Source organism: Quercus robur, chromosome 5 (assembly GCF_932294415.1).
Source record: "Quercus robur chromosome 5, dhQueRobu3.1, whole genome shotgun sequence".
In the NCBI taxonomy this organism is placed as follows: Eukaryota; Viridiplantae; Streptophyta; class Magnoliopsida; order Fagales; family Fagaceae; genus Quercus; species Quercus robur.
Window position 1 is genome coordinate 54,142,686 of NC_065538.1, and position 24,623 is coordinate 54,167,308.

The 24,623-nt window shown below is 31.8% G+C and overlaps 1 protein-coding gene and 1 long non-coding RNA gene across 2 annotated transcripts in view; one reads left to right on the forward strand and one right to left on the reverse strand.

The window, feature by feature from the left end:
• The first annotated feature begins 1,409 nt into the window (after window positions 1–1,409).
• LOC126728963 (probable leucine-rich repeat receptor-like serine/threonine-protein kinase At3g14840) lies at window positions 1,410–22,164 on the forward strand. Its single transcript, XM_050434736.1, has 25 exons — window positions 1,410–1,617; window positions 1,945–2,075; window positions 7,980–8,157; window positions 8,889–8,960; window positions 9,051–9,119; window positions 9,238–9,309; window positions 9,607–9,678; window positions 9,808–9,879; window positions 10,017–10,088; window positions 10,180–10,251; window positions 10,364–10,435; window positions 10,532–10,603; window positions 12,785–12,853; window positions 13,217–13,282; window positions 13,861–13,932; window positions 14,017–14,055; window positions 14,179–14,219; window positions 15,423–15,799; window positions 15,868–16,063; window positions 16,391–16,537; window positions 17,357–17,475; window positions 17,580–17,790; window positions 17,899–18,136; window positions 20,795–20,945; window positions 21,692–22,164. The coding sequence occupies exons 2-25, from the start codon at window positions 1,982–1,984 to the stop codon at window positions 22,034–22,036; spliced, it is 2,988 nt and encodes a 995-aa protein (XP_050290693.1). The 5' UTR covers window positions 1,410–1,617; window positions 1,945–1,981; the 3' UTR covers window positions 22,037–22,164.
• The window catches only part of LOC126728966 (uncharacterized), a 38,062-nt gene continuing 31,336 nt past the window's right edge, over window positions 17,898–24,623 (reverse strand). Inside the window, exon 2 of the long non-coding RNA XR_007656439.1 lies at window positions 17,898–18,050. This is a non-coding gene — a long non-coding RNA (uncharacterized LOC126728966). The remainder of the gene's footprint in view (window positions 18,051–24,623) is intronic.

Genomic DNA, 24,623 nt, shown 5'->3' on the forward strand with positions numbered 1-24,623 from the left:
CATATGGGCCCTACTCTTAATGTCCCATCCATATGTCAGGCTTTTTTTAGGTTTGTCACGTGCTTTTTCATTCAACGTATAACTTATTTGCTTGTAAGTTTCTCAAAAAAACTTTCTCAAAAATAAATAAATAAATTTCTCAAAAAAAAATTTTTGCTCTGCCGACTAGCTATTCCACGAGCTCTGCTTTCAAAAATTCCCTGTATGTAGATATACTTGTTAAATGTTAAGGGACCCCTAAAATTTTTGCTTTCGAATCTTCAATATGTCCGGCCGGACATATGGGCCCTACTCTTAATGTCCCATCCATATGTCAGGCTTTTTTTAGGTTTGTCACGTGCTTTTTCATTCAACGTTTAACTTATTTGTTTGCAAGTTTCTCAAAAAAACTTTCTCAAAAATAAACAAATAAATAAATAAATTTCTCAAAAAAAATGTTTATTTATATAATGCTGATTTTTTGAATATTATTTTTTAAATTTCAAGTATACTTTAACTAAAATTTTAAAAAATAAATAAATAAGTGAAAGAAACTTATGTCAAACTGACGGATGATCTTTACATATAGCCCGTAAAAGTCTTTAAATTACGATTATGTGGGTTTATTATTATTATTATTATTTTCTAGTTTTTTTCAATCGGTAGTTAGGTGGATATGGATTTGATGCGATAGTCTTATTCAATAGTGAACTAATGGCTGAAAATAAAAGGTTGGAAAGTCATTTTAATATCAGCCCTTGAATTATAATTTTTTATTCACTGCACGAGATCTCAATCTATAATAAGACATGGCAAAATGGTTTTCTTGGGTTCGGGTTGGACCAATCGAGTTGTGGGTCAAACGGATCATTTTAAGCAAGTTAAAAATGAGTTTGGGTTAATTGGGTTGTGAGTTGGATCTACCCGTATTTTTAACATGAAGTTTTTTATTTTTTATTTTTATAAAAAAATAACATATATTTGACATTTAGAAAGTTATGCAACAAATTACTTAATGTAAAATGTATTATTTTGAATTTACCACTTATATTAAGAATGAACTCAATTAAACTTATTAATACTTATTCAATAATTTTAAAATTATACAAATCCTAACATTGCTAACTAAAACAAAATAGCACAAAAATAAGCAAAACAAATACACAAATTTTATTTCTACACAATATCAATATTCCAAAATATAAAACAAATTTACAAATAATTTTGTTACAGTGTTTCAGTTTTCAATTTTCAACAAAATAAGTTGTATCCAAACGGATCTTAAGGGAAGAAAACACTTTACACATAAAATAAAATAATAGAAAAAAAAAATATATATATATATATATATATATCCTCAAAACAAGTGCGAGCAAGCTGTCAAGCACCAAGAACAAACCAATTACACAGTTATCAAAGTCTATAGTGGAATCACAGTTTCACTTTCACAAATGCACACACGGGGTTATCAAATTTACAAACAAAAACTATAGAGTTTTCTGCTGAGTGCGACAGAGGAAGCAAAGCAAAAATTTTAAATTAAAAAAGGAAAGAAAGAGAGTCAGAGAGAGAGAGAGACCAAACTGCTATTACAGATCTGGATGGAGGCGCGCTGTAACTCAAAACGGTGACTACTGTGTAAGAATTTTCTCTTTATTAGAAGTATTTCTGATTCACATGGAAGAGGAGTCCTCGAACAAAGGTTTTTTTTTTTTTTTTTACATACCCACACTAGTTGATTTTAAAAATAGCAAAAAACAAAAAAGGAAATTTATTATTGAATTTTGACGTTGTACTTATACATTCTTCTGATAATGTACTTGTCAACGAAGTCAAGCTAAGCAAGGCGCACTTCATAAAATTAAATTCATTTGGGACCCTTAAACGTACTTTCCGTGATGTTATGTTATGTCTTTTGTTGAAGCATTATGTGATGATAGTATCATACTTTCTGTGATTCAAAAGCAAGCAGAGATCGTGACTCAGCGGAGGAGCAGACACGATGAAAAGGGTTCTTCCTGACATTAGCTTTACTGTTGCTGTGTTCTTGTTAGTTTTGTGCATGGCAGCACAAGCAGCAACTCCTGTTAATGAAGGTAAGGAAGTCTTAATTTCCACTTCTATCTATTTCTAATTCTCTGTATATATTTCTTCATCTCACTTCAATTCATACTATTTCAAACTGGTGGAAAAATGGACATCTATGCATTTAGCAGAATTTAAATATGGGCAACATCAGGAGCAGGCAAAAACAATATATAAGATCATATCCAAGATATTTATTTAATTATTTGTATTAACTATAGTATTTTCTTTCTTATTCATGTTTTTTCATATTCTTTATGAGAAAAAATTCAAACCGGATTAAGCGTGATGGGTCACTTTTACGCCATCCAATTGTAATTTGCCACCTCATATTATTGTAAAATAAAATAATAGATTAAGGACAACCACAAACTATAACCCCCAGTACAATCTCCAGAAAATCAAATCCTCCCCAGCCGAGAATTCTCCAGCGACATTGTCGGACTTGAGGAATGAGGAGTCATCTCCTTCCTATAATTTTCTTCCTACATAAAAACCCATTTCACAAAACTGCTCAATTTTAACAAATCAACATTTTGTTTTTAGATTTGCTTGAAGTTCCACTTTTCTGGGTTTTTCGTTTTTTCGGGTGAATGAAGCACTCTTTACAATTATTGCAACTGCAACTATAGACAAATTTGTTGAAGTTGTTACAACTCTTTGAAGAGTAAAGATGGAGGGTGTAAATGGGTTTTGCTATATAAGCATTTTCAACGGATTTCTTTGATTCCGACAGCGTTGTCGGAGGCGTTGACAGCTTTTTGAATCGATGATGGGGGAGAGTGATGGGCTTGTGGTGAGTTTAGCAGGGTGTATTTAGCTTTCTTTAAATTGTTGATGTGGCACCTCCTCATTGGTTGCTGTAAAACCCACCTTTTGCGTCAGATCCGGCCCAAATTAACACTCTTTCTTTATTACTGTTTTGTATTATAACTAAGACTCTAAGAGCAAGACTTAGGTATAGTATTTAGGTGCGATTCCTTAGGTTCTATTTTTAAGATTCTGTCATGTAGATTTTTTTTTAAGGGATAGAAGTATATTTTTTAGTTAAATAGTTACATGGCTGAATTTTAACAGGAGAACCTAAAGAACAACACCTAAGATATTGTAACTAAGTTTTATCCTATAACTAAACTATGTCTTGCATTTTCTAACATAGTACCAAAGTTATGTTTTATCTTTTATAACATGGAATCAAGTATCAAAGAGAGCTAACCGCCAAGTTCGAGTCTTAACAGCTGCAACACCTTGTGGCTAATAGCAGGCTCCTGCTGCGAGTGGGAATTGGTCGAGGTGTGCGAAAGCTAGCCGGGACACCAAAAAAAAAAAGTATCAAAGAGAGTCGAGGATTCCAACAATATCCCAAAAAGGAAAAAACCTAATAATAAAAAATAAGAAGACAAAAAACAGGCTTTATCGTTTTAAGTTTTAACATAAATATGCCGTTTAAAGAAAAAAAAAAAAAAAAACAAAACCTTACAGCACCACCATGAGCTGCTTCCAGCCTCCACTCGGTGACTTGTGCCAACTCTATCCACAGATCAATCAGCACCGGTATCTCAGCACCAGTATCTCTTTATCTCGCTCTCTTTCTTTCTTGCTCTTTGTAGAACTCTCTTTCTTTGTCCGAATTGTATTTGTGTCTCTCTTTTATGGTTGTGATTGTTTGTATATCAGTATATTTACTCTATGCGAAAACCTAAATAATAGGTAAAGTTTAGAGAAAGTTCAATTAGAATTTGAAATTAGATTCTAAGTTTGCATCATATGTCTAAATTTATGTGGAGACCACACCATAATTATACACTTAAGTTTTTTAATCTTTGTGTAAAGTGAGTTAATGAATATAAAATACTAAGAATTTAACATTAATGAACTATAAGATTTAAAAAAAAAAATCAATCACATATACTCAATAAAAATCACTGCACAATACAGATCACCACACGTTTTATTTTATTAAAAATTACAAAAAAAATGATTATAAGTAGTATTAAATTTAGGTAAGAATTTTAATATATAACTAATTACGTTTACTTTAAAAAAAATAATTTAACTAATTATTTATATTTTTATAATAAAAATTGTGTTTAATTTTAAATGTATCTGTATGTATGCATGTGTTACATGCTAATTTAAGATAAAAAGTGCTCAAAGGTCAAGAGTTACAGTATAATATTTCAAATGTTGAAACTTTAGATGTTAAAGCTCCTAAAAAGGCTCAAAGATGAGAATTGAAGAAATAATACATTGCTTCCTTAGAACGTTATTCTAGATTAAGATGATCTAAGAGCATTTGCATTGGTGGAGCTAAAATTTTTAGTTTTTAGTTTCTCAAAAACTTACTTTATCTATTTTACAACATCACTTTACAAAACAAAAAACTCCTAACATCAATGGGTTTATTTTAACATTCAACACATTAAAATAATATAAACAATATAATAAAATAATATATCTATTATAATAAACAACAGCCACAACTACCACTAGAGTCATGGAAACCACCACATAGTCATAATCACAGCCATGAAAAACCCAACAACCCCATATTGCAAACCGATCGGTAACCCACCACAACAACCCAATCAACAAACCGCCAACCCAACCATTGCCGTTGCCATAGCCAAAACCAACACCAACACCACACAATCAACACAACCCAACCACACAAACCCACATCACCACTAAAACCAGTAATCCAAACCACCCAACCAAACAAACCCGAAATCCACCACGAACTCGGCGGTGTGGTAATCGTGCTTGGTTCGGCTTGGGGCTTGGGTCGGCCATGAGTGGAGGAAGAAAGATGGGTAGAAGTTGGGCAAGGGAGAGGGAGGAATGGGGCTTGGGTCGGTGAGAGTGGAGGAAGAGAGAAAAAAATGAAAGGGAGAGGGTGAGACTGTGTTTATGAACCGAAGAGAATGAGTGGAATAGGAAGAGGAAAAAAAAAAAAAAAGAATAAAAAGGAAAGAAACAGAAACATTATTTTAATGAGAGGACAAATAAAATAGATGATTTTGCTTTAACATTTGAGTTATAGTGCACAACTATAATATCTGCATTTGATTTTCGAGTTTTGCTTCTGTTCGTGTGGTCCATAATATAATATATGCTATTTTCTCATATAAAAAAAATTTACACCAATAAGAAAAAGTTATTTTTTTCTTAAAAAAGAAAAAAGAAAATGTTATTTTGTGAGTTCTAGTTAGCTATTGGTATCTTGGTCTGATGATAAAAAGCTATTATTGAGAGCGGATGTCATAGATTGAAACTCTCTTTCTTAAAAAAAGAAAAAGAAAAAGTTATTTTCATCTATGAAAAAAAAAAAAAAAAAAAAAAAAAAAAAAACTCCTTTACACGAAATCTACAATTGTACTTTCTTTTTATATATATATATATATATATATATATATATATATAGTGTCTATATATCTAATTCTCCAAACACAAATATTTATTATTAAAAAAGGCTTTGGTTTTTGGAAAATAAAGAAGGTTTTTTTTTTTTTTTTTGGGATAACTAAGAAGGTTTTAATTGAAGAGATTTATGTTTCTATTCTTAGAAACATATATCTTGAATATAATATGGTTTAATAAGCCACTTATGCTACAAAAGTAATATTAGAGCATTTACATTAGTACATGCAAAAGTTTATGCCTATTTTAGAGGGAAATGATTAATTATTAAATCATTTCTATAATGTAGTGGACTTTAAAAATAAAAAATAAAAAATAAAAAATCTAGAGGAGACTATAAATTAAATTTTATTTAAAGGAGCCATTAACTTTGTTTTTTTTTTTTTAATTTTTTTTTATCTCTTCTAGTATTGTTTTGTAAACTTTTGAAAAATCATATTCTTTATATTTATTCCAATATATATTTGTTTAATTTGGATAAATCAACCCAATATTAGATAAACATTGATTAAATTAGATTTAATCTTCTATAAAAAATTAATTATATTAGGTATGTCCTTTTTGCTAATTAGCTAATTTAAAATTTTATTTTATTTGGACTTACTAATAAAACTCATATCATACATAAATACTTTTGTCAAACTTTTTGGAACATTGAACGAAGACCAGTATGTATTAGCATTTTATCACCTATTTGTACTATTATTTTTTTTTTAAAGATATCTCATTATAAATCATATTTATTGATCAAGTTTGCTATGATTGATATTTTAAGATATTAGAGTATTTGCATTAGCATGTGCAAAAATTTATGTCTATTTTAGAATAAGAATTTATTTTTTATTTTTTCTTACACAACCACTTTTCAAAAATAGATAGATTAGATTACTTATTCTACACTACATTTTATTAAAATATTATTTCTTTATCAATTTTTTTTCTCTCTTTTTGTATACAAGTAAAAAAAATATTAAAAAATATATTTATATGTGAATAGTAACCAGTATATTTACACTATTACTGTAACTCACAAATTCTTTTTTCACAAGTTTACATGGACTGATGTGAGTGATTTTTAGGATTATATTTGTAAAATTTACCCCCTTGTGCTATTATACATTAACTAATGAGTAATCAAACTATTTTTTTATAATTTTTTTTTATTTTTTAATACAAGATAGAAATTTTACTTAGGGTTTGTTTGATATTCGTTTATTTTGCTGAAATTGAAAACTTTTTGTTGAAAGTACTGTAGATAAAGGTAAAAATTAGTTTAAATAGTATAGTGAGACTCATGAATAATACAAAAAATAACAGTGAGACCCATGAATAGTAGTAAAAATAAGTTAAATAGTTAAATAAGTTGGCAAAAATAATCTTTGCCAGACGGACACTTAAACCTAATCTAAGTGTATATGTGTGTGAAACTCCCTTCTGAAGACTTGAACTCCCCTTGTCTCTCTCCACACCCTACAAGCACTTGTGCTATTATACATTTAACTAATATGTGTAGTCAGACTTTAAAATTACAACATAACCCACTAAACTAACGTGTGTGCATCATTTAAAAAAAAAAAAAAAACTAATAACGCTTGTGCAGCCGAAGAACTTTGTTTGAACCATGGCTCTTTCCATGTGTCACGTCATTAGCCCGACCATTTTACATAGATAGACGTTCTGGGTAATCAAGGTCAGTAGGCCAATGGAAAAGCCCAACCAATGATTCTATTTATCATAGTTCAAAAGAAATTGTGGGAGAAGAAAATTGAAAATACCTTTAAACAATTTTGAATATTGGGATCTTAATTCTTAATATCTTCTTTTTCTTCCCCACAAATATATTTTTGGTTTCTAAATTTTAGTTTATGAGTGAGATTTTCGTCCCTAAAAATTAAAGTGGTTATTTTTAGTTTTTAACAAACTTAAAGTGATCACTTTTGCTCCAAATAATTTAAAATAGTCAATTAGTTCCCAACAAAGGTAAAATGGTTGCTTTTAATCCCTATCAAGTGATTATGTATTAGATTTTAATATATTTCAGGTCTTTTTATTTATTTATTTAATTCATTCCGCAGCTAGCAGTGCACACCTTGGAATTATTTTATTTATTTTTGTTAATATGGAAAGCTTTTATTGAAACAAAGAACAATACAAACTCAACAAAAGCTATTATTTTGAAATTAAGGCATTAATAAACTAAAGTGCCACCTCATTAGCCTAACCATTTTAGTATTTTACATAAATAGTTAAGGTACCCATAGTCAGTTGGGCCAATGAAAAGCCCAACCGCTGATTCAATTTCTCATAGCTCAAAAGAAAACGTGGGAGAAAAGACCTTGAAAAACGTTGAAGATTTTGATTTTTACGAGCATAATATTACATTATTTGAATTTATTACTTGGTTAAGGAATTTTAATGCTATGGACTATATTAGAAAATCTAAAGCCAACAAAAAAGGTAAAAAGGAAATTGATTAAGTTTGATTCATCATGCAGTGAAAGCCCTTCGTGAAATAGCTGAACAATTGGGAAAGAAAGACTGGAATACCAATGTGGACCCATGCATAAATGAGTCAAGTTGGTTAACGCCAAAATTGGATTCGAGGCCACTGTACAACAATTCTCTCTTCTGCAATTGCTCCTACCCTGATAGTGTATGCCATGTCATTGGATTGTACGTAAAACTTTCATTCACTAATCAACCGAAAGAACAAATTGCATAGTGTGTATATGTTGGGTCTTCTTGTATAGCTCGTTGACTGAATAGAATTTATATAATACATAGATATTTTATTTTAAAATTAAATCTTCAAATTTCCTCAAATTTTTAGTTGGATGTAAAACAGATGATATTTATTTGATTTTTAAATGCCACCAATCTTACATACTGAATAGAATTTATATAATACATAGATATTTTATTTTAAAATTAAATCTTCAAATTTCCTCAAATTTTTAGTTGGATGTAAAACAGTTAATATTTATTTGATTTTTAAATGCCTCCTTTCTTACATACTGAATAGAATTTATATAATACATAGATATTTTATTTTAAAATTAAATCTTCAAATTTCCTCAAATTTTTAGTTGGATGTAAAACACATGATATTTATTTGATTTTTAAATACCACCTATCTTACATCTAAATAGAAATTTGAGTGAATTAGACCATTGAGAATCTTCTCCCAAAAATTTGTTAGTGTATGTATATATCAACAATTTGGACTACATGAGACCTTGGGTGGGAGTTTAGTGGTCAAGCACTTCGTTGGTTTGTCCCCCTCACCTTAGTGCTTTGGTTTGAGTCGTGTGGAGCGCACGACCTGCATTTGGTGGGGCTTTTTTATTAAAAAAAAAAAAAAATTATTACATGTAAATATTCAAGTATATATCCTTGTCACACAGGTTTCTTCAAGGGCAAGATCTTGACGGTGTGCTTCCACGAGCTCTGGTGAAGCTACCATACCTGAAGTCCCTGTAAGAAGAGTAACCATTATTTGTTTTACTAATTAGCACTTCCAAAAATTGATTTAACCACCTAATTGCACAATTTCCTCTTGATTGTAGTCTTCTCACTCTTAACTACCTCAGTGGTAACATACCCCACGAATGGGCTTCTACACAGTTGGAATTTCTGTAAGTCATTCCTCAGTTCATGTTAATTGAATTGAATTAAAAAGGCCAACAAAATGTTAATCGTCTAAGGTTAGCCATTAAATTCTTATTCTTATTTAATTAATTGAATTTGCTACAGGTCTCTCTCTATGAACAACTTATCAGGACCACTTCCAAGCTTCTTGGGAAACATTACCACACTTACATATCTGTATGCTCTTATTGTCTTTTTCTTTCTCACCAATAATATAGGGAAAATGCTAGAGCTACTGCGAATTTAACAACATAAAACTTATGATATGACAATGAAAGTTGATAAGTGGACTTCAACCACTGATGAATGAATGTTTGAATTGGTTTTTGGTAATTGGTGACACATCGGTTTGTAAACTCTATGTAGTAAAATTTGTAGTATTTCTATCATCACTTGTCATATAGACAATAAATTATGTCATACTTCCACTTGGTCTAACCGGCTTTAATATTTGAGAATATATTATGTACTTAGGGGCATAGAGAACAATCTGTTTTCTGGAATGGTTCCCCTTGAGCTTGGAAAGTTGGTTAACTTGGAGAATCTGTGAGTGTTTCTTTGTTTTCTTTTTCTTAATTTTTTAAATAAAGTTTGATTTGTCACTTTTAAATTGTCATTGATTTTCTTAATTCTGAACACATGAAATAACCTCAACTTTCCTTTTGGTGACTGTAGCATTCTTAGTGCTAACAATTTCTCAGGAGAGTTGCCAGTCGCACTTACTAATTTGACCAAATTAACAGAACTGTAAGTGGTTGATACATTTTCTGTGGCTGATAGTACTTTTAGAATTTCCTTGAAAAAAACTTAGTCATTTTGGTGACTATAGCATTCTTCTTGTTTGTATTTTGTTCAATAATGTTTCTGTTTTGGGACATATGCAGTAGAATTAGCAGTAACAACTTCACTGGAAGAATGCCCGACTTTTTTCGAAGTTGGAAACAGCTTCAGAAATTGTGTGTGCCTTTTTCCTTGATTTTTTAAATATAAATCTTTAAATAAGGTTTCAGGTGTGATCCAAATCCAATTGAATTGAGTTGTTAACAGAGAGATCCAAGCTAGTGGTTTTGAGGGGCCCATTCCTTCTAGCATTTCTATCTTGAGTAATTTAACCGAGCTGTGAGTACAGCCCTCCAAGATAACAGTTCTTGAGTTGCATAATCCCTATGATAGGTTCGTGTGATTTTTAATATGACAAACTAACACTTATTGATGATGTAACTCTATGTAGAAGGATCAGTGACTTAGTTGGAGAGGGATCAAAATTTCCAAACTTAAGTAGCATGAGGCGCATGTGGAGATTGTAAGTCTTTTGTTGTAAAATACTAAAATGCAATGAATTTGGAACAATACAAAATTTCTAGTAGTCTTGCTTACCTAAGGTTTATTTACTTTTCAGGATGCTGAGGAGTTGTAACATCACTGGATCAATTCCTCCATACATATCAAACATGAAAATGATTCAAATTTTGTAGTTCTCTTTTTCCCTCTATTTATTATAGATACATCTATCTATCTATATCTAAAAGCTGAAGCGTTGCATTTATTGTTGTTATGCACCTGTTGAGTCACATCAGCGGCCACACATTATTTACCTATTTCTCATTTCTCTCCATTACTTCCAAACATAACTTTTCTTTTACCTTTTCATCTCTCCACTACTATTAATTTTAATGTCACTCTTCGGCTATCTTTTCTTCTTCCTTTTATTTTGACTCTTCTTATCCCCGTTCTATTACTATAAATATGATATTTTCTATCCCATTCTATACATATTTTCTCACAAGTAAAAGGTTATTACTCTCTTTCTCACTCATGTTTTATTTTTATGTGAATTTTTTATTTTTTGTATCTCTACTTTAGATTGATGTATTTATGTGTTCTTTAGAGTTTTACTTTGGGTTGCAATTTGGTTTTGGGCTTTCAAGTTATTATCTTTTTTCTTTTCTATAATTGTTAAATGTTATTTTATTGCATATAAATATAGTTTACTAGAATTTAATGTTATTCTATTATATATTATGACTTAGATAATTTGGTGTTTGACTTATGACTATATTTTTTATTTGATGCTTCTTCTCATTTTATTTTTTATTTCTCTCCTGAAAAAGGCGATCACTCTCTCTCTCTCTCTCTTTATATATATATATATATATATATATTCTTTTTTACAACTTTACTTTAGGTTGATGAATTATTGTATTTTTTATAATATACTATTTTGGATTAATACAATTTGGTAGTGTGTTTGATTTTTTAGGTTTTCTGTCACAAGTCATCTCTCTCCCTCTTTTAGCTTTTGTTTGACTTTTTTTTTTTGGGGACATAATACTTAGTTATTTTGGAAGTGAAATTTTGAATTTATATCAAAATACAATGTTGGCTATGTATTTGAATGTGTCTATCAACTATTAAAATTAAATTGTCCAAGATGAAGATATATAGACAATATTTTTATTTCAATTTTTCATTGATTTATTATTTAGTTATAATATCAAAATTAAAATAAATGAATATGTAAAGTTAAAACTGTCTAAGATGAATTTGTAAAGCCAATATATTTATATATATTTAATATTGTCAAAAAATTAAAAGTTAAAAAAAAATACTAAGAAGAATAATGATGAGGCCAATGATATAATGGATGAAAAGGCTCAATAGAAGTATAGTAACAAAAATGTGATATGAATATCCAATTAAAGGCAATTAAATCTTAATAAATAAAAGTGTATGTAGTCAAAAAATATATATATATATATATATATATATATATTTAGATCATCTTTTCTCTTTATGATATACATATTATTTTCTTTCATTTCGATAGGTGAAGTGTTAATTTCAGACATAAAGTCTACTTTTTTCCTACATATTGTTTTAAATATTAAAGTTATAATATGGTATAGTCCCTTAGGAATGTTTAAGAAATATGCAATTCCAATTTCATGTATCTATATTAGTAAACAAAACTCAATCAATAGTTCGAAACTACTTCTATGATAAAAAAAATTATAAATATAATAATCTCTTTTTAAGACAAGGAAAATTTTGAATAATATATTTGAAACTTAAAGAGTTTAGTTGTACAGGAAAAACAAAATAGGAAAATATAACGCACGATAACATAAATTATCAAAATATGGACCGCTTAAAAAATGAATAATATATTAATCAAATAAATCCAAATAATAAAATGATGATATATTTTTTGAGATAAATAAATGAAAAATAATTTTAGAAACTGTTTAAGTTTTTAGGAGAACAAATTACTTTCCACAAAATTTAGAGAACAAATTATTTATATTATTCTCATGCATTGCATGGATCTGCAACTAGTACATATAAAATTCAAATCATTTTGAAATCTAACTAGACGTTCATATACAAAAGTTTACAGATTTTAACTTTAAACGTAATCATATAAAAAATGGCATTACTTTTTAAAATTAGATTAGAAGCTAAAGCTAAAATAGGTACTATTTGACCGAGATGTGGCGTCAGAGCGCATATTTATCTCCACTGATAAATGAGCTTTCTATGAATTAGCTGTTAAAATAGTATCATGTTTTTAATTTTGACATACATCCTTTTTTATGCTTGACATTTTGTTCGATATAAAAAATTAGAGTTATAAACCTTCTTTTTCATGTAGAGATCTTAGCTTCAACAGATTGGAAGGAAGTGTTCCAGATTTAAGAGATCATAAAAAGCTGGAATACATGTAAGCTTCACAATCAAATCCTTAACTTTGCTAGTTCAATTATGCAGCTAAAGTACACAATGATATATAACTAGGTTTGACTTTTGGCTTACATCCGTTGATGAATCTGTAAGGAACTTCACTCTGTATACACCTAAACAAGAAGCATGTCCATCTGCTGTCTTTTAGAAGAAACCTAAAAGGGCCTTATATATAACTGTGTCTTTTATTTTGTCAAAAAATAAAATACAATAACTTTGTCATTACAACTTACAATAGAAAATAGAGCATTGCCTTTAATATAGTCATGCTATTAAGTGTTTAACAGGTGATATTGTCTTTTTTTCTTTTTTTTTTTAAAAAAAAAAAAAAAAAACTAAATAGGTATTTGACAAGCAACTTGCTCAATGGGCCTATTCCGGACTGGATCATGGGCAGTGACAATCAAGTGTACAGATTCTCATCCTGAATTCTAGTTCAATTTTGCATGGATTTATGAGTTTGGAGAAACTTATTTTTAAATTATATTTATTTTTTAAGCTAATGAGGGGGAATTCAAACCCAAATGTGACAGAGAAAAGTTATAAGGTAAAAAATTAAATTGTTAAAAAAAAAAAATGATCCAAGGGTAGAGAATAAAAATGAAAATTTTAACTTTCAATATCAATTCTTGTAAAGGAAATTGCACAGTGCAATAGCTAGGACCGGATCTCAATTTGGTCAAATTCAGATGTCTCTCTTTCTGGATCGGTAGCCGATCTCAAAATAGTACATGTTAGGGAAGAAATAACACAATTTTCTGGCAGCTTTGCTTTGCATCTTGCTCCATGTGGCTCTATTAAAAAGGAATTTATGAACAATTTTACTATCCATTGTTTAATTGGTTGTCTGATACCTGGGAAGAGTTTACTGACGCTAAAATTTGAGCTGACTAGAGAAGCTTGTTGGAATGAGCCTGAATTTTTGTTGGATTAGCACTTACAAACCAGTTGAGTAGTTATAATATAATAATTTTGCTTTTTGTGCAGGGAATATTTAGATCTTTCTTACAATAGTTTTTCAGAAAGTTTTGACCCAGCTTGTCAAGACACATTGCAAAAGTCTCTGCCTACTGTAACTTTATACACTTTGCTCTCTTCATAACCTTTCAAGTTTTCTGAAACTAACTGCTTTTTCCATTGCAGCAAAAATTTGTTCAAAAGCTCTTCTGGAAGGGACAACTTGTAAGCTTCAAACTAGTAAAATTTTACAAAGAACCAATGCTTTTTTTATATATAAAAAATAAAAATTCCTTTTTCACTTTTATTTTGGATAAATGACACTTGTTATGTACTTCAATGATTAAGAATACTTGACGAGTGCCTGAAGAATGTTCCATGTTCAAAAGGTAATTATATATCTATTCAAATCAAATTCTGAGATATATGCTAGTGTTATCTAGTTAGGCACTTCTCTTTTGTAATTAGGAAGCATTTAATTAATTGTTAGAAATGGTCTCTAATTCCTATTTGGATTTGGTTTCCTTGGAGTGGAGGGAAAAGGTTTTACTTGGTGTGGAAGAGAAGTGTAAAACTCACGGTAAAAACTAACCTAACCAACATATCTAACTAAACTCTACTGGCTACCAAACAGTAAAAACAGAAAATAACTAACATCACAATCTCATAGAAAGACCAATAGATAGGCTACATGTGTCTAACACTTAAAACAAAGCTAAAACTGATTTATCTCTATGACAGAAATGATCTATCATGTAGGCATGACTGATAACTCGAGCTTAAGCTACATGTCCTTTTCTCTCTTCTTCTACCTTGCATTATTACTGTTGCTGCTTAATCTTGGGTTGAATGCATCTCAACAAGAAGTTTCCTTGACATGAAAGGAAAAAAGTAATCCTTATTCAAAAAGTAATTGAGTATTCCTTATCTATCAAGGAATTGAATTGGAAACTCTTAAATAAGTAAGGGTTTGGTGGCTTTTGCTTAAAGGATCTTCTCACATGGAGAGAGGAAAAACTTTTTATTTTTATTTTTATAAATTTGATAATTATAATGGGGGTGGAGGGATTTGAACCCTAGTCATCTCCTTTGTAAATAAAAGGAGGTGCCAGTTGGGTTACTAGACTCATGGCAGAGATGAGAACACTCTTAAACGAACATGAGTTGGGTTTCTCAAATGCTAATTTGGTAGATTTTTTTGGGTTGAAAGATACCCATGTTCATGAGTTAAGAGGTTTTATTTGTATTTGTGAGGGTTTTTTGTGTGAGTACACGAGTTTGTGTGGCTTTTGAAGTTTGATTGAGAATGGTTGTAATATATATTTGTAATCTATATCATAGATTTTGTTGGCGTTGCCTATAGATGTAGGGTTAGAGTAGGCTGAATCATGTTAAATATTGTTATCTTGTGTGGATATTTTATTTTCTTGTTCATAGGAATGAACTTTGCTAGCTTAGCTCCGATCACAACATAAATATTCCATCTTATAGAAGACAACTACATATAATATTAACAATACAATCGAAATTTCATTGTTGTTCTATTGTCTGCTTGTATTTTATTGCCAATAATATGGTGCTGCTTTATGTAGATCGGTATTCAATGCATATAAATTGCGGTGGGAACGCTATCACCATTGGAAACATAATGTATGAAGCGGATAGTGAGCTAGGTAGTTCAGCGAAATTTTTTCATGAGAAGGAGAATTGGGGATTCAGTAGCACTGGACTTTTTTGGGATACAGACGCTAGCCTATCCGACTACATTGCATATAATGTATCCATACTCACAATGAACGAGTCTGAACTATACACAAGTGCACGCCTATCTCCTCTTTCATTCACATATTATGCCCGCTGCTTAGCAAAGGGAACCTATAATGTGAAACTTCACTTTGCGGAGATAGTAATCAGAGACAATAGATCTTTTTACAGTCTTGGAAGGCGGATATTTGATATTTATGTCCAGGTATTCTATCAAATTTATTTTTCTCTTTATGTTATAGTAGAGGAGTTAATTGAATTAATTTTCTGCAGGAAAAACTGGTGTGGAAAGATTTTGATATTGAAAGTTCTGCAAGAGGGGTTGATAAGGCTGTTGTTAAGGAACATAAAGCAAATGTTACAGATAATGTTTTGATGATTCGCTTTTACTGGGCTGGGAAAGGGACAACAGCTGCCCCAAAGAGAGGAACATATGGTCCCCTCATATCAGCAATCTCTGTGGAATCAGGTAACTGTATTAGAGAATGAGAATCTTGCTGCTTTCGGCACTCAGATTATTAGATTGATGAACTATAGAAGCATAGCAATTTAGTGGATGTAGAACCCCATATTTGTCTGCATATAGAAAAGTCTCAAAACCATGTTAAAAGTGCATTTTAGTTGGAAGACAACCAAAACTTTATTATCATTTTCATTTTATAACCTTGCCCTGCTAATTTATTTTTGAAGATCTATTGCTATCATGCTTTGGATTTCCTGTGTGGTGCTAAATAATTAATATATTTCAGAATGCAATTTTATAATCACTATTCTTAGCTATTTGTCTTGCCTGTAGATTTCAGTCCTCCTCATGATGGCAAGAAGAAGATATCTATTGTGGTACTGGTTGGAGCTGTAGTTGTGGTGCTACTCCTCATTTTTATGATTTTGGGCATTCTTTGGTGGAAAGGCTGTTTGGGAGGGAGGTCATCAAGGGAAAATGGTAATCTGTGCAAATCTTGATGTTGAAATTAGAGAGGACACTAATCGTTTTCTCCAACTATGGCTGGAAGTTTAAACAATGTACAGAAAAAAAATAGTTTTATCTTCCCATGGATGTGTTCCAAGGTACAACTTGAAAAGCAATAGCATGATTTCAGGACTGTAGAGCATATGAACTTTGCATGGGATAATGCATGATGATTGGGGCCATTTCGTTCCAACTTTGATGACAATGAGCCAATGGAATCAAGCAAAAAAAAACTAATACCATTGCTTCTTTTTCTAAAATTGGCATGGAAATAAAAAATGCATTGTTGGTTTAAGCTCATTGTAGTTAAGCAAATGTCTAAAGATTCTCATAAATCATGTTTCTGATAGAGAAAAGACTTACCACTTTTGAATGAATTCATCTTCTACATGTTCTGAAAGTCATATGAAATTGGGTTTGTCAGTTTAATATTCTTATTTTAGTTTTAAAATGAACTTTTGTTAAGTCTTAAGCACATCTCATTCTATGATAAACTAATGAAATATCTCACTCCCCCCCCCCCCCCCTTCCCCCAAAAATAAACTACTTGTGATTGAAAAAGTAGCAGAAGACAATCTGAAAAACTTGTGGTTTTCAGTACTGGTTCATAAATTTTCCCCCTTTCTAGATTCTGTATGATTTACTACAATGTACTGCCATCTAAAGGAGTTTAATTTTCTTGTCCTTTAAGATTCATCTAACTAGTCAAGAGGCATGCGAATATTTGGTTGAAAATTGGTCTTGTTATACTATAAGCTGCAGTCTGACATCTTAGCCTGATTCATCTGACAGAGTTAAAAGGTTTAGATCTGCAAACTGGTTTTTTTACATATAGACAAATGAAAGCTGCCACTAATAACTTCAATGCTGCAAACAAGATTGGGGAAGGTGGTTTTGGATCAGTTTATAAGGTATATGATCATTTTTTCCTCTTCCTTTTCTTTTTATTCTCCTTATTGTTCTTTGACGTTTGAAGAGATTCATGATGAAATACAAAATTGAAAATGTTAAGCAGGGTATACTACTTGATGGTACTGTAATTGCAGTTAAGCAACTTTCACCAAAATCAAAGCAAGGAAGCCGTGAATTTGTGAATGAAATAGGCATGATATCTAGTTTACAACATCCAAATCTTGTTAGATTGTATGGATGCTGTATTGAAGGAAAACATTTATTGTTGGTATATGAGTACATGGAAAACAATAGCCTTGCACATACTTTGTTTGGTAAGTTAATGTTTTATAACTTACTGTGAATTTTATATTGATACCAGAAGAATGAGAACAAACTCTAATGATGAATTTCATTGATTGTGTTTTGAACATCAATCCTAGGCCCTGTGGATGGTCGGTTAAAATTGGACTGGTCCGCAAGGCAGAAAATATGTGTTGGCATGGCAAGAGGTCTGGCTTTCTTGCATGAGGAATCAACTCTGAAAGTTGTTCATAGAGACATCAAAGCTACTAATGTGTTGCTTGATAGGGACCTTAACCCTAAGATCTCTGACTTTGGTTTGGCCAAGCTTGATGAAGAGGAGAACACGCACATAAGCACTAGAATTGCTGGAACAATGTGAGTTACCTTCCTTTCTTTTGCCCCCTCCTTACTTCCTTCTGGACTATTTTTTCCCTATTGTCTTCTATTTCATCACATTTGCAGATCTGATAGGTCTTTAGTCTTGAGTTGCTCCTCTAAAAGAATATCAGAATATGACAGCAATGAAATCTCTGCTCTTAAGACAAGTAGAGAAAATACTGTCAGTAGAGTATTCGCCAAGTCCTTGACTAAATTTTGTGTGTTTGGCATCTGTTAAAGATATTAGTTTATTACGGCTAACCATGTGTAATGGCTCAAGAAGCCAATAGGCCAATATATTGTCTAGCCCATACAGGATTAATCCCAACTCCTATAATCCCTATATTATATATATCCTATTTAGGGTTCATTGTAATTGTCACAAGCCATTGTCAAAGTCACGTGCCCCATGCTCTAGTTAGTTTTCATCTCACACGCCTCTACATGCGGCACACATCAGTTCAAAATTGATGATGCCATCATGACACATCACATTTTGGTCTTGCCAACTTCAATCCTATCCATGTCAACAGTGACGTAAGCATGTGTGCCATGTCAACAGCCAGGTCAGCCATATTTGCCACATTAGAGTCACACTCTTGGCTTGTCATTCTTTGCCATGTCACTTGCACATCAACTCCACTTCAACAGTCTTTGCCGATCAGCAATCGTTACTACATCATTAGTGTCCATTATACTATCTGAACCAACGTTGACCCGAGCCGATTTGACCCAGATTCAACACTTACTAAACCGAACCTTTGACGACAATTGACCATTGACTTTCCTTGCCTTGATCACTAACTTTGACTTTGACCAATTGTCTAAGGTTCACTTTAGTTTTTTCAACTATGCCTATCCAAAGTCGTTTTTTGCATACATTTTGATTTTGGGTCTATTTTTCCATATGGCTCTTACATCCCTCAAATTTGATCATATCTCCTTTTGGGTTCACTTATACACAAAATTTGCCAACTCACTCACATATTCATTCCATATTGGGTCGGATCCATGATCCATCCAATGCAGCCATTCATGGACACTTTCATGTATCATTCAATGCATCTTCGAGGGATCTTCCCAAGTTTATGTTCCAAACTCAAGACATCATCAAACCTCTACCTTGAGTTTGAGAGAAAGTGTTGAAGATATTAGTTTATTATGGGTTGCTGTGTAATGGTACAAGAGGTCCAATACATGGAATTTTCCACACTAAATTCAAACAATTTATTATATACACTTGAAAAGAATATAAGGAATAAGATCCTTGTTCATTTTTATGGCTTATGTGCATAACTACAGAAATAATCAATGCAAAGTCGCAATAATATTGAATGCATGATATGATGCAGGACAAAACTCTAAAATGGGACTTTGTGTTTAGGAAACAAAATGAAGAATAAAACAAAATTAATATGATCTAACAATCAACATTTAGGCTTTGTTTTAAAGAAAAATTTAAGTACAAGTCCTTAGGGGTTGTATCTTAAGTTATCCAATCAAATTCAACCACATGATTGCATGGCCAAGAGGCCACATAGTTGAATTTAATTGTCCTTAGTGGAGGATAATATTGTTTGTACTGCATTGGTTAATGCAAACATCATGTTGAATTTATTTTGAGAACCTAAGATTCAACAAGAAATAAAATGTACCACAGTTTTGCCCTTGTTTGGAATCAACACCACAGCAATGAGAATAGAAATATAGTTTTTTTTTTAATTTTTTTTTATACAAGATAGAAATTCTACTCTAGCCTAATCTAAGTGTATATGTGTGTAAAGCTCCCTCTTGGAGATTTGAACCCCAACTCTTGCCTCTTATACCCCACAAGCACTTATATTTATAGAGTGACCATCACGCCAAGGGTGCACAGTGATAGAAATATATACTCTAGGAATCATTACTTACGGTTTCTTGAAATCGCTACTAAGCATAAGAGAATGAATGATAGGAACTCAAGAATCAACACATTGGCTTGCATGTAATGGGAAACGAATATTAGAAGAAAAATTAATAATCCGAATTTAATTAATCTATTATCCCTAGACTTTATAATTGGCTCTCCAATTTATATCCTACATGGAAAGAAAGTAAACCCATAATGAGATTACACAAAATATATAAATAAAAATCAACATCAACATCAATTAGGTCCAACAAAATCAATTAGCACTTATAGCTATAATTTTGTGTTCACACCACAGTATCAATCCCCCCCCCCCCCCCCAACCACTCCCCCAAAACCAATTTAAAAAAAAAAAAAAGGGAATGAAAATCATAACTTGGCGGTTTAGAAGAGCATTCATGTGTACTTTTAATTATATGACTTTTTAATGAGTCATGTGACTAGTTTAAAAATACACATTAATAGTCTTATAAATAGCCACCTAAGGGTTGGAGCAAGATAACTCCAAACCAGTTTGGAACCTTGTCCTTTCTTTAACTCTTACTTTTGTTGTTTTGTTTTCACATCTAGTCAAATGAAACTAAACTTATGGTTATGGTGGCTTTATTAATTGCATTATTGCATGCATAACACTTGATTAAATAATTTGGTGCTTGGAAATTGACTGATGTTTGCCTTGTTGGATTTAGAAGTGCATAAGATCATAGTAGTGAACTAAATATAATGGCTTAATGCATGTGTTGAAGAGGCTACATGGCACCAGAATATGCACTACGAGGTTATTTAACCGACAAAGCAGATGTTTTCAGTTTTGGAGTTGTTGCATTGGAAATTGTAGCTGGGAAGAACAACATGAAATATCAACCAAACGAGAACTTTGTATGCCTTCTAGATAAGGTAAAATATATCCTTTTATGTTCTTTGAAACTTGTGGCTACTAGTAAACTATGAAGTACGAACCCAGGTTGCTTCTTTTGTAACTACCACATCTGACCAGGTCAAGGTGGAAAACAAATGTTATATAATTTAGTTTGAAGTGTCTAACCCAGTAATGTGCGGCTAGAATTGGGGAAGCAGTATATTTGCTTGCATCTTCAACGTTCAACCTGCATACCTAATTTCTCGAGTCTTCATTGCTATTAAAGTGATGTGCTAAAATGTGTTAATGTCTCATTATAATTTTTCAACACACTGGAAATGTGATACCTCAAACTGTGTGAATTTAATTGGATTAAATTGTATTGAGTGTGTGTTATATAGGTGTGTACTGAGTCCCACATTAAGAGTTTACTTGGTAAATCTTGGGTGTTTTAAGTGATTACAAAGAGTTCTCATTACAACTTGAGTAGTCTGTTTGGTGATTGAATTGTATGAGTAGTCTCCATATCATGCTCTCTACTCTTTGGACTCTAGTGACTAGAGTAACATCACTTTCACCATTGACACCACTTCTACTATGCACCAATCACAACAAACTATATTAGTAATTAAAAAAAAAAAAAAAAAACTAGGGACTGATGTCCCTAGTTTTTTTTTTTTTTTTGGTATCCTATTGTTTGCTTACTTGGAGAACAACATAAATTGATAAAAGCAAAATCGAATAGTGTATTTTTATTTATTTATTGAAGTTTCCTTTTCAACAGGCTATTGTTTTACAACAGAAAGGGAATTTGATGGAGTTGGTAGATCCTGAATTGGGTTCTGAGTTCAGTAAGAAAGAGGTACTTAGAATGATTAAAGTAGCATTATTATGCACTAATCCATCCCCAGCACCTAGGCCTACCATGACTGCGGTAGTGAGCATGCTTGAAGGCAGGACAGTTGTTGATGAATTGAACATCGATCCAAGTATTTATGGTAATAATGAATGGAGGTTTGAAGCCTTAAGAAACCAACTTGGTAAAAGCCCACAACCAAGCTCAAGGGAAAGTCAGAGCCTTGCTCGGTCATCAAATGCAACATGGATGGGCTCTTCTACATCTGCCTAGGATCTCATTTCAATTAATCTTGACTCTCGGTAATATAAGCACCTAAGTATGCTACTGCCCCAGGTTATGTGACAATCATAGTGCTTGTTTATTAATGATAAGAAAGTATATATATGTTTGTTTCACTAGCTCCAAGAGTTCAAAAAAATCAGCAACGTAACCTGAACGGCTTATTATTGGGGTCCCCTATTTCGAAGAGCCTAGATATCTTGTTAAAAACAAAACCAATATATATATATATATATAGTTTCAACTCCAACATTTCTGTGTGAGAGTTAACTGAAATTATTTTCACAAATTTTATTTTTCTTATATTTTGTAGAATTGATTCCTTTAGATGACTATATATATGTCACCTTACATATCTGTACGCTAAAATCTTGATTCTCGGTAATGTAAGCATGCCACTGCTACCATCCAGCTTATGCGACTGGCAAAGTGCGTGTCTAATGATAGCAACTGTATGTGCTTGCTTAAGATCATTCACATCCGGATTCTTAAAATATTTGCTATTTTACACCCTAAAAGCTACTTTGTTCATTTTACCCCACAATTTCATAACCCACTTAACATCCCAGTTTTTATTTTAATGTACAATTTATTAAAATAATATAAACTAGTCCATGAAAAATATAAACAACTCATTTCTCTCTCTCTCCCCAAAGCATTCACAGCTAGGTTTGTTAAAAATAAAAAAAAAAAAAAAAAACTATTTTAGCAAAAAAAAGTTACTTTTTCTATTTTACGATTCACTCAACATTTCATTTCTTATTTTTCACATCACACCCAACACTATTAAATATTTTGTTCATTTAACTCGTTTTCTTTTCCTCACCCATTGCCATTTCTTTCTCTTCCTCATTGTCTCTCTCTTCACCTATAGTTTCTCTCTCTTCCTCACTATCTCTATCTTCACCCATAGTTGTTTGTGTCTCTTCCTCATTCTCTCTCTCTCCTCACCATCTCTCTCTTCAATCACAATCAAAACCCGTCCCAAAACCAAACCCCATGGCAAAAATAAATAAATAAATAAATAACCTCAACCAGAGGAGTCACCACTGCTTGGATTCACTACCACCACTAGTAATCACAAAATAGTTAGCAAACTTTTCCATAAAATATAAAGTTTTCCCATAAAACATACAAACTTTCCCACCAAAATAAACATATTTTTCATAAAATATATAGAATTTCTCATAAAATATACAGACTTTGTCACAAAATTAACGTACAAACCTTCATATAGAATGTATGAAATTTCACACATAGTGTACAAATTTTTACACAAAATATACAGATTTTCCCAATAACTATACAAGATTTCCCAATAAATATATAGACTTAACTATACAAGATTTCCCAATAAATATATAGACTTTCTGCAAAATGTACAAACTTTTCCATGGAACATATAGACTTTTCAATAAGATATACAGACTTCCACACAAAATTTATAGACTTTCCAATAGAAGATACATATTTATACAGAGTTTTCCAAAAAATATACAGACATTTTCATATAACATACAAACTTTCCCACCAAGATATACAGGCTTTTTCATAAAATATATATACTTTCCCGTAAAATACAAAGATTTTATCACAAAACGTGTCGATGCTTTGTGGCCTTCAACCACCCCAGACAACGACGTGTGCTCTCCACATGTGTGGATAGGGGTAAAGATAGATGGGCACTTGTGCCCCCCCCCCCCCCCCCCCTTCTTCCTTCTCTTCCCTTTTTGAGAATGATGCATGGTTTGGGTGCGAACTATGACTATGAGTTATTTTTAATTAAGGTTTGGGAGTCGCCACCAATTATTGGGTTTTTTTAAGTGTGATTGGTCACGTAACTCTATTTTGATTTTTTTACCAATCCTAGGTTAATAAATAGTCAAATTTTCCTAATCTAAACCGATGATAAAAAGCTTGATTCTTGGATTTGGAAGTCTAGTCACATGTGGGGAATGTGTTAAACACCCCCACAATGCCTATCATGAGACAATCCTTTGTTTTGGTAAAATCTTAATTTTTGGTCATTGGCAAATAAAAACAAGTTATTGGTAGTAGCTTTCAAGGCTTTGAAGAAATTGGGATTTGAGGTTTGATTTGGGAAAGGTGTGTGGCCTTCATCAATGCTTTGCTAGCACATTGGAATTGCTACCAAATTTCTACAATGAAAATCCGACAGCATTTCACCTTGTTTTCATGGCAAAAATCCGGCTGCACTTCAAGTCAAGTGCGTCGTGGCACACACAACGTGATCCTCACCAAGCTTTCGTGGTGAAAAAGAAATCTACCTTATTTTCATGGTGAAAATCCAGCAGAGTTTCGCATTGGGTGAGCCACGACGTATCGGCAGGGTTTCATGCCTATGAATACGGCATGCATCAATATGCTTGGTCTAAAGCACGCTGAGGCACACTAAAGCACCAAACATGTGATGCATGTCATAAACAAGGGAAAACCAATGTCACTAGCTAATTAACATGGATAGGGGAAATCACACACGCGGTAGATCATGCACCCAATAAAGCATGAATATCTATCTACATCAATCATAGTGTAGGACTACTTTTACGATATATAG

Coding starts and splice junctions, on each gene's coding strand:
- LOC126728963 (XM_050434736.1), top strand. CDS start 1,982: ATGAAAAGGGTTCTTCCTGACATTAGCTTTACTGTTGCTGTGTTCTTG. Junction 14,056..14,178: donor TCTTCTGGAAGGGACAACTT/GTAAGCTTCAAA, acceptor TCAATGATTAAG/AATACTTGACGAGTGCCTGA. Junction 18,137..20,794: donor ACTAGAATTGCTGGAACAAT/GTGAGTTACCTT, acceptor CATGTGTTGAAG/AGGCTACATGGCACCAGAAT.